General features: G+C 30.8%; 1 protein-coding gene across 2 annotated transcripts in view; it reads left to right on the top strand.

The window, feature by feature from the left end:
* The window catches only part of naa50 (N-alpha-acetyltransferase 50, NatE catalytic subunit), a 20,851-nt gene extending 11,514 nt beyond the window's left edge, over positions 1-9,337 (top strand). For both annotated transcript variants that reach the window (XM_062021870.1, XM_062021869.1), the window contains exons 4-5: positions 41-107; positions 8,608-9,337. In XM_062021870.1, the coding sequence (XP_061877854.1) occupies positions 41-107; positions 8,608-8,776 (236 nt within the window). In that variant the 3' untranslated portion in view covers positions 8,777-9,337. The remainder of the gene's footprint in view (positions 1-40; positions 108-8,607) is intronic.
* The last annotated feature ends 2,513 nt before the right edge of the window (positions 9,338-11,850 follow it).

Genomic DNA, 11,850 nt, shown 5'->3' with positions numbered 1-11,850 from the left:
TTGGGCGGTGGTTTCTTTGTAACCTCCGTGGTCCTGGCAGGTACAAAGATGCTGAATCATGTGCTCAACATCTGCGAGAAGGATGGCACTTTTGACAACATTTACCTGTAAGTATCCTCAACCTTCATCTTAAAGAAGCGCTCTTACACCTGGGAGTACGCAATGACTCTGGGTGTAACCATCAATCATCTTCCTTCCCAAACATATAACATATCTTTTTAAAACCATCATCCATACTAGACGGACCAGCAGACTTTCTAGGAAGACTTTTAATGACAAGGACGTTAAACGTTACTCAAGTCTGTCTGTGACGTCATCTTTAAGAGGAATGGCAGGTAGCTACAGCAGCTGAGAAAGGTCACAACAAATACAAACATGACAATATAAATTACAAAACAACAACTTTCTGCTACAGCACAATAATATAAAGCCACAACACAACTTTAAGCCACAAAGGACACAATGGAAGTGACAGTGGGGCAGGTTAGGCTGACGGACCCACTTCCTGAACCTTGTAAATTAGTCTTATTGGGAAAAGTCCAACACTTCACTAAAGTTTCCAACTTCCTTATTACACACTTTCTGTCTCAGGAAGTTACTTTTCTTCTGTCTTACTCTTGTTGTTGTTTGTGTTAGTGCTCTGCTAGCGTAGATGTTTATAACCACTGCTCATTCAACCTGAACTAATGTTAATATCAATTAATTTTGTATTTGTATTTCTATGTCAAAAAACAACAGTAAAAATAGCAGGTAAATCTAATAGGGCTGCAACCAACAACAAATTTGATAATCGATTAATCTGTCGATTGTTACTTCGATTAATCGGTTGATATTCGGATAAAAGAGACAAACTACATTTCTATCCTTTCAGATCAGTGATATTGTAATATTTGATGTTGAAGCAGCAGGTAAATCTACTGTTATTTTGAAGGTTATTTGTGATATTGTAATATTTGATGTTGAAGCAGCAGGTAAATCTACTGTTATTTTGAAGGTTATTTGTGATATTGTAATATTTGATGTTGAAGCAGCAGGTAAATCTACTGTTATTTTGAAGGTTATTTGTGATATTGTAATATTTGATGTTGAAGCAGCAGGTAAATCTACTGTTATTTTGATGGTTATTTGTGATATTGTAATATTTGATGTTGAAGCAGCAGGTAAATCTACTGTTATTTTGAAGGTTATTTGTGATATTGTAATATTTGATGTTGAAGCAGCAGGTAAATCTACTGTTATTTTGAAGGTTATTTGTGATATTGTAATATTTGATGTTGAAGCAGCAGGTAAATCTACTGTTATTTTGAAGGTTATTTGTGATATTGTAATATTTGATGTTGAAGCAGCAGGTAAATCTACTGTTATTTTGAAGGTTATTTGTGATATTGTAATATTTGATGTTGAAGCAGCAGGTAAATCTACTGTTATTTTGAAGGTTATTTGTGATATTGTAATATTTGATGTTGAAGCAGCAGGTAAATCTACTGTTATTTTGAAGGTTATTTGTGATGTAATATTTGATGTTGAAGCAGCAGGTAAATCTACTGTTATTTTGAAGGTTATTTGTGATATTGTAATATTTGATGTTGAAGCAGCAGGTAAATCTACTGTTATTTTGAAGGTTATTTGTGATATTGTAATATTTGATGTTCAAGCAGCAGGTAAATCTACTGTTATTTTGAAGGTTATTTGTGATATTGTACTATTTGATGTTGAAGCAGCAGGTAAATCTACTGTTATTTTGAAGGTTATTTGTGATATTGTAATATTTGATGTTCAAGCAGCAGGTAAATCTACTGTTATTTTGAAGGTTATTTCTGATATTGTAATATTTGATGTTGAAGCAGCAGGTAAATCTACTGTTATTTTGAAGGTTATTTGTGATATTGTAATATTTGATGTTGAAGCAGCAGGTAAATCTACTGTTATTTTGAAGGTTATTTGTGATATTGTAATATTTGATGTTCAAGCAGCAGGTAAATCTACTGTTATTTTGAAGGTTATTTGTGATATTGTACTATTTGATGTTGAAGCAGCAGGTAAATCTACTGTTATTTTGAAGGTTATTTGTGATATTGTAATATTTGATGTTGAAGCAGCAGGTAAATCTACTGTTATTTTGAAGGTTATTTGTGATATTGTAATATTTGATGTTGAAGCAGCAGGTAAATCTACTGTTATTTTGAAGGTTATTTGTGATATTGTAATATTTGATGTTGAAGCAGCAGGTAAATCTACTGTTATTTTGAAGGTTATTTGTGATATTGTAATATTTGACGTTGAAGCAGCAGGTAAATCTACTGTTATTTTGAAGGTTATTTGTGATATTGTAATATTTGATGTTGAAGCAGCAGGTAAATCTACTGTTATTTTGAAGGTTATTTGTGATATTGTAATATTTGATGTTGAAGCAGCAGGTAAATCTACTGTTATTTTGAAGGTTATTTGTGATATTGTAATATTTGATGTTCAAGCAGCAGGTAAATCTACTGTTATTTTGAAGGTTATTTGTGATATTGTAATATTTGATGTTGAAGCAGCAGGTAAATCTACTGTTATTTTGAAGGTTATTTGTGATATTGTAATATTTGATGTTGAAGCAGCAGGTAAATCTACTGTTATTTTGAAGGTTATTTGTGATATTGTAATATTTGATGTTGAAGCAGCAGGTAAATCTACTGTTATTTTGATGGTTATTTGTGATATTGTAATATTTGATGTTGAAGCAGCAGGTAAATCTACTGTTATTTTGAAGGTTATTTGTGATATTGTAATATTTGATGTTGAAGCAGCAGGTAAATCTACTGTTATTTTGAAGGTTATTTGTGATTTTGTAATATTTGATGTTGAAGCAGCAGGTAAATCTACTGTTATTTTGAAGGTTATTTGTGATTTTGTAATATTTGATGTTGAAGCAGCAGGTAAATCTACTGTTATTTTGAAGGTTATTTGTGATATTGTAATATTTGATGTTGAAGCAGCAGGTAAATCTACTGTTATTTTGAAGGTTATTTGTGATATTGTAATATTTGATGTTCAAGCAGCAGGTAAATCTACTGTTATTTTGAAGGTTATTTGTGATATTGTAATATTTGATGTTGAAGCAGCAGGTAAATCTACTGTTATTTTGAAGGTTATTTGTGATATTGTAATATTTGATGTTGAAGCAGCAGGTAAATCTACTGTTATTTTGATGGTTATTTGTGTTATTGTAATATTTGATGTTGAAGCAGCAGGTAAATCTACTGTTATTTTGAAGGTTATTTGTGATATTGTAATATTTGATGTTGAAGCAGCAGGTAAATCTACTGTTATTTTGAAGGTTATTTGTGATATTGTAATATTTGATGTTGAAGCAGCAGGTAAATCTACTGTTATTTTGATGGTTATTTGTGATATTGTAATATTTGATGTTGAAGCAGCAGGTAAATCTACTGTTATTTTGAAGGTTATTTGTGATATTGTAATATTTGATGTTGAAGCAGCAGGTAAATCTACTGTTATTTTGAAGGTTATTTGTGATATTGTAATATTTGATGTTGAAGCAGCAGGTAAATCTACTGTTATTTTGAAGGTTATTTGTGATATTGTAATATTTGATGTTGAAGCAGCAGGTAAATCTACTGTTATTTTGAAGGTTATTTGTGATATTGTAATATTTGATGTTGAAGCAGCAGGTAAATCTACTGTTATTTTGAAGGTTATTTGTGATATTGTAATATTTGACGTTGAAGCAGCAGGTAAATCTACTGTTATTTTGAAGGTTATTTGTGATATTGTAATATTTGATGTTGAAGCAGCAGGTAAATCTACTGTTATTTTGAAGGTTATTTGTGATATTGTAATATTTGATGTTGAAGCAGCAGGTAAATCTACTGTTATTTTGAAGGTTATTTGTGATATTGTAATATTTGATGTTCAAGCAGCAGGTAAATCTACTGTTATTTTGAAGGTTATTTGTGATATTGTAATATTTGATGTGGAAGCAGCAGGTAAATCTACTGTTATTTTGAAGGTTATTTGTGATATTGTAATATTTGATGTTGAAGCAGCAGGTAAATCTACTGTTATTTTGAAGGTTATTTGTGATATTGTAATATTTGATGTTGAAGCAGCAGGTAAATCTACTGTTATTTTGATGGTTATTTGTGATATTGTAATATTTGATGTTGAAGCAGCAGGTAAATCTACTGTTATTTTGAAGGTTATTTGTGATTTTGTAATATTTGATGTTGAAGCAGCAGGTAAATCTACTGTTATTTTGAAGGTTATTTGTGATTTTGTAATATTTGATGTTGAAGCAGCAGGTAAATCTACTGTTATTTTGAAGGTTATTTGTGATATTGTAATATTTGATGTTGAAGCAGCAGGTAAATCTACTGTTATTTTGAAGGTTATTTGTGATATTGTAATATTTGATGTTGAAGCAGCAGGTAAATCTACTGTTATTTTGAAGGTTATTTGTGATGATGTAATATTTGATGTTGAAGCAGCAGGTAAATCTACTGTTATTTTGAAGGTTATTTGTGATATTGTAATATTTGATGTTGAAGCAGCAGGTAAATCTACTGTTATTTTGAAGGTTATTTGTGATGTAATATTTGATGTTGAAGCAGCAGGTAAATCTACTGTTATTTTGAAGGTTATTTGTGATATTGTAATATTTGATGTTGAAGCAGCAGGTAAATCTACTGTTATTTTGAAGGTTATTTGTGATATTGTAATATTTGATGTTCAAGCAGCAGGTAAATCTACTGTTATTTTGAAGGTTATTTGTGATATTGTACTATTTGATGTTGAAGCAGCAGGTAAATCTACTGTTATTTTGAAGGTTATTTGTGATATTGTAATATTTGATGTTCAAGCAGCAGGTAAATCTACTGTTATTTTGAAGGTTATTTCTGATATTGTAATATTTGATGTTGAAGCAGCAGGTAAATCTACTGTTATTTTGAAGGTTATTTGTGATATTGTAATATTTGATGTTGAAGCAGCAGGTAAATCTACTGTTATTTTGAAGGTTATTTGTGATATTGTAATATTTGATGTTCAAGCAGCAGGTAAATCTACTGTTATTTTGAAGGTTATTTGTGATATTGTACTATTTGATGTTGAAGCAGCAGGTAAATCTACTGTTATTTTGAAGGTTATTTGTGATATTGTAATATTTGATGTTGAAGCAGCAGGTAAATCTACTGTTATTTTGAAGGTTATTTGTGATATTGTAATATTTGATGTTGAAGCAGCAGGTAAATCTACTGTTATTTTGAAGGTTATTTGTGATATTGTAATATTTGATGTTGAAGCAGCAGGTAAATCTACTGTTATTTTGAAGGTTATTTGTGATATTGTAATATTTGACGTTGAAGCAGCAGGTAAATCTACTGTTATTTTGAAGGTTATTTGTGATATTGTAATATTTGATGTTGAAGCAGCAGGTAAATCTACTGTTATTTTGAAGGTTATTTGTGATATTGTAATATTTGATGTTGAAGCAGCAGGTAAATCTACTGTTATTTTGAAGGTTATTTGTGATATTGTAATATTTGATGTTCAAGCAGCAGGTAAATCTACTGTTATTTTGAAGGTTATTTGTGATATTGTAATATTTGATGTTGAAGCAGCAGGTAAATCTACTGTTATTTTGAAGGTTATTTGTGATATTGTAATATTTGATGTTGAAGCAGCAGGTAAATCTACTGTTATTTTGAAGGTTATTTGTGATATTGTAATATTTGATGTTGAAGCAGCATGTAAATCTACTGTTATTTTGATGGTTATTTGTGATATTGTAATATTTGATGTTGAAGCAGCAGGTAAATCTACTGTTATTTTGAAGGTTATTTGTGATATTGTAATATTTGATGTTGAAGCAGCAGGTAAATCTACTGTTATTTTGAAGGTTATTTGTGATTTTGTAATATTTGATGTTGAAGCAGCAGGTAAATCTACTGTTATTTTGAAGGTTATTTGTGATTTTGTAATATTTGATGTTGAAGCAGCAGGTAAATCTACTGTTATTTTGAAGGTTATTTGTGATATTGTAATATTTGATGTTGAAGCAGCAGGTAAATCTACTGTTATTTTGAAGGTTATTTGTGATATTGTAATATTTGATGTTCAAGCAGCAGGTAAATCTACTGTTATTTTGAAGGTTATTTGTGATATTGTACTATTTGATGTTGAAGCAGCAGGTAAATCTACTGTTATTTTGAAGGTTATTTGTGATATTGTAATATTTGATGTTGAAGCAGCAGGTAAATCTACTGTTATTTTGAAGGTTATTTGTGATATTGTAATATTTGATGTTGAAGCAGCAGGTAAATCTACTGTTATTTTGAAGGTTATTTGTGATATTGTAATATTTGATGTTGAAGCAGCAGGTAAATCTACTGTTATTTTGAAGGTTATTTGTGATATTGTAATATTTGACGTTGAAGCAGCAGGTAAATCTACTGTTATTTTGAAGGTTATTTGTGATATTGTAATATTTTATGTTGAAGCAGCAGGTAAATCTACTGTTATTTTGAAGGTTATTTGTGATACTGTAATATTTGATGTTGAAGCAGCAGGTAAATCTACTGTTATTTTGAAGGTTATTTGTGATATTGTAATATTTGATGTTCAAGCAGCAGGTAAATCTACTGTTATTTTGAAGGTTATTTGTGATATTGTAATATTTGATGTTGAAGCAGCAGGTAAATCTACTGTTATTTTGAAGGTTATTTGTGATATTGTAATATTTGATGTTGAAGCAGCAGGTAAATCTACTGTTATTTTGAAGGTTATTTGTGATATTGTAATATTTGATGTTGAAGCAGCAGGTAAATCTACTGTTATTTTGATGGTTATTTGTGATATTGTAATATTTGATGTTGAAGCAGCAGGTAAATCTACTGTTATTTTGAAGGTTATTTGTGATATTGTAATATTTGATGTTGAAGCAGCAGGTAAATCTACTGTTATTTTGAAGGTTATTTGTGATTTTGTAATATTTGATGTTGAAGCAGCAGGTAAATCTACTGTTATTTTGAAGGTTATTTGTGATTTTGTAATATTTGATGTTGAAGCAGCAGGTAAATCTACTGTTATTTTGAAGGTTATTTGTGATATTGTAATATTTGATGTTGAAGCAGCAGGTAAATCTACTGTTATTTTGAAGGTTATTTGTGATATTGTAATATTTGATGTTCAAGCAGCAGGTAAATCTACTGTTATTTTGAAGGTTATTTGTGATATTGTAATATTTGATGTTGAAGCAGCAGGTAAATCTACTGTTATTTTGAAGGTTATTTGTGATATTGTAATATTTGATGTTGAAGCAGCAGGTAAATCTACTGTTATTTTGATGGTTATTTGTGATATTGTAATATTTGATGTTGAAGCAGCAGGTAAATCTACTGTTATTTTGAAGGTTATTTGTGATATTGTAATATTTGATGTTGAAGCAGCAGGTAAATCTACTGTTATTTTGAAGGTTATTTGTGATATTGTACTATTTGATGTTGAAGCAGCAGGTAAATCTACTGTTATTTTGAAGGTTATTTGTGATATTGTAATATTTGATGTTGAAGCAGCAGGTAAATCTACTGTTATTTTGAAGGTTATTTGTGATATTGTACTATTTGATGTTGAAGCAGCAGGTAAATCTACTGTTATTTTGAAGGTTATTTGTGATATTGTAATATTTGATGTTGAAGCAGCAGGTAAATCTACTGTTATTTTGAAGGTTATTTGTGATATTGTAATATTTGATGTTGAAGCAGCAGGTAAATCTACTGTTATTTTGAAGGTTATTTGTGATATTGTAATATTTGATGTTGAAGCAGCAGGTAAATTTACTGTTATTTTAAAGGTTATTTGTGATATTGTAATATTTGATGTTGAAGCAGCAGGTAAATCTACTGTTATTTTGAAGGTTATTTGTGATATTGTAATATTTGATGTTGAAGCAGCAGGTAAGTCTACTGTTATTTTGAAGGTTATTTGTGATATTGTAATATTTGATGTTGAAGCAGCAGGTAAGTACTGTTATTTTGAAGGTTATTTGTGATATTGTAATATTTGATGTTGAAGCAGCAGGTAAATCTACTGTTATTTTGAAGGTTATTTGTGATATTGTACTATTTGATGTTGAAGCAGCAGGTAAATCTACTGTTATTTTGAAGGTTATTTGTGATATTGTAATATTTGATGTTGAAGCAGCAGGTAAATCTACTGTTATTTTGAAGGTTATTTGTGATATTGTACTATTTGATGTTGAAGCAGCAGGTAAATCTACTGTTATTTTGAAGGTTATTTGTGATATTGTAATATTTGATGTTGAAGCAGCAGGTAAATCTACTGTTATTTTGAAGGTTATTTGTGATATTGTAATATTTGATGTTCAAGCAGCAGGTAAATCTACTGTTATTTTGATGGTTATTTGTGATATTGTAATATTTGATGTTGAAGCAGCAGGTAAATCTACTGTTATTTTGAAGGTTATTTGTGATATTGTAATATTTGATGTTCAAGCAGCAGGTAAATCTACTGTTATTTTGAAGGTTATTCGTGATATTGTAATATTTGATGTAGAATTGAAGATGTGCTGACTGTCATCCTCAGTCACGTGCAGATCAGCAACGAGTCGGCCATGGACTTTTACCAGAAGTTTGGCTTTGAGATCATGGAGACCAAGAAGAACTACTACAAGAGGATAGAGCCGGCAGACGCCCACGTCCTGCAGAAGAGTCTGAAGAGTGCGGCCAGCCAAGAGCTGCAGAAGACGGAGTGAACTGTGACAAACACAAAGGAGGCTAAAAGCAGAACTCATTCGGGGGGAATCTAAATTAGTTTTGGGGATTGGTTGTTTTTGTGCATATTTGATTGCTTCCCAGCCAATTGACAAAGAGCCTGCCAGGTTGTGTCAGTTCAACATGTTTTCTTTTAAAGGTCTATTTGACATTGCACAGCTTGATGTTTCAGAGGTTCTCCTGGGTTTGCAACAACTACGTCTTGGCTTGTGTTGAAGGGCCTTCAGCACTCCACCTTTGCTGCCTTCCCCGAGGGCCCATGTCCACCTTGTTGGCCCCAGAGGAAGCTCTGCCTTCCCCGAGGGCCCATGTCCACCTTGTTGGCCCCAGAGGAAGCTCTGACTCCACCGAGGGCCCATGTCCACCTTGTTGGCCCCAGAGGAAGCTCTGACTCCACCGAGGGTCCATGTCCACCTTGTTGGCCCCAGAGGAAGCTCTGACTCCACATGCAAGTAGTATCAGCATGCCTGAAGAATTTTATCTTTTCTGGAGCTCTATATTGTAAGACTTTTTAACCTGGAAATAAAGGAAGTACTATTTGCAGTAAACTTCATTTCTGCTTTGGAACCTTCAGGGCTCAACTCATATCAATAATCAACTTTACAACTTTACAACTCATATCAATAATCAACTTTACAACTTTACAACTCATATCAATAATCAACTTTACAACTTTACAACTCATATCAATAATCAACTTTACATTTATCTGTTGATAACACTTTTCATTTTTCATTTGGATTTTTATGGAAGAAACTCAAAATATGCAATATTTTCCCCACCAAATATTTGAAAGTGGAATGTGTGCAGTCTTGATTAGGTCAATAATTCATAACATTGATTTGGATTCATTATTATTTTTGAGCAAAGAGTTTTTTTAAATATCCCACTAACATTTGCAGAGATCAGAAGTGTTCAAAATAAGTCTTATGTTTTCAACACTTAGATCTCTAGATCAACTTCAGATCCATCCGTCTATGGTAAGTTATTTTTGTTACTTTAATGTCTGTTTTGTCAAAGAAACACCATTTTATGTGACAATCACACACTGTGCAGTATTTTATATGACAATCACACACACTGTGCAGTATTTTATATGACAATCACACACAATCTGCAGTATTTTATGTGACAATCACACTGTGCAGTATTTTATGTGACAATCACACACTGTGCAGTATTTTATATGACAATCACACACAATCTGCAGTATTTTATGACAATCACACACAATATGCGGTATTTTATATGACAATCACACACAATCTGCAGTATTTTATATGACAATCACACACAATGTGCAGTATTTTATATGACAATCACACACAATATGCAGTATTTTATGACAATCACACACAATATGCAGTATTTTATATGACAATCACACACAATATGCAGTATTTTATATGACAATCACACACAATATGCGGTATTTTATATGACAATCACACACAATCTGCAGTATTTTATGACAATCACACACAATATGCAGTATTTTATATGACAATCACACACACTATGCAGTATTTTATATGACAATCACACACAATATGCAGTATTTTATGACAATCACACAATATGCAGTATTTTATATGACAATCACACACAATATGCAGTATTTTATATGACAATCACACACAATATGCAGTATTTTATATGACAATCACACAATATGCAGTATTTTATATGACAATCACACACAATATGCAGTATTTTATATGACAATCACACACCCTGTGCAGTATTTTATATGACAATCACACACAATATGCAGTATTTAATATGACAATCACACACAATATGCAGTATTTTATATGACAATCACACAATATGCAGTATTTAATATGACAATCACACACAATATGCAGTATTTTATATGACAATCACACACAATATGCAGTATTTTATATGACAATCACACAATATGCAGTATTTTATATGACAATCACACAATATGCAGTATTTTAAATGACAATCACACACAATATGCAGTATTTTATATGACAATCACACCCTGTGCAGTATTTTATATGACAATCACACACAATATGCAGTATTTAATATGACAATCACACACAATATGCAGTATTTTATATGACAATCACACACAATATGCAGTATTTTATATGACAATCACACAATATGCAGTATTTTATATGACAATCACACACAATATGCAGTATTTTATATGACAATCACACAATATGCAGTATTTTATATGACAATCACACAATATGCAGTATTTTATATGACAATCACACACAATATGCAGTATTTTATATGACAATCACACACAATATGCAGTATTTTATATGACAATCACACACAATATGCAGTATTTTATATGACAATCACACAATATGCAGTATTTTATATGACAATCACACACAATATGCAGTATTTTATATGACAATCACACAATATGCAGTATTTTATATGACAATCACACACAATATGCAGTATTTTATATGACAATCACACACAATATGCAGTATTTTATATGACAATCACACACAATATGCAGTATTTTATATGACAATCACACAATATGCAGTATTTTATATGACAATCACACACAATATGCAGTATTTTATATGACAATCACACACAGTACAGTACATATTTATTAGTAGATAGTACAGTACATATTTATCAGTAGATTACACAGTACAGTACATATTTATTAGTAGATTACACAGTACAGTACATATTTATTAGTAGATTGCACAGTACAGTACATATTTATTAGTAGATTACACAGTACAGTACATATTTATTAGTAGATTGCACAGTACAGTACATATTTATTAGTAGATTGCACAGTACAGTACATATTTATTAGTAGATTACACAGTACAGTACATATTTATTAGTAGATTGCACAGTACAGTACATATTTATTAGTAGATTACACAGTACAGTACATATTTATTAGTAGATTGCACAGTACAGTACATATTTATTAGTAGATAGTACAGTACATATTTATTAGTAGATTACACAGTACAGTACATATTTATTAGTAGATAGTACAGTACATATTTATTAGTAGATT

Source organism: Entelurus aequoreus, linkage group LG15 (genome assembly GCF_033978785.1).
Source record: "Entelurus aequoreus isolate RoL-2023_Sb linkage group LG15, RoL_Eaeq_v1.1, whole genome shotgun sequence".
Classification (NCBI taxonomy): Eukaryota; Metazoa; Chordata; class Actinopteri; order Syngnathiformes; family Syngnathidae; genus Entelurus; species Entelurus aequoreus.
This window is presented reverse-complemented; position numbering and strand designations above follow the sequence as displayed.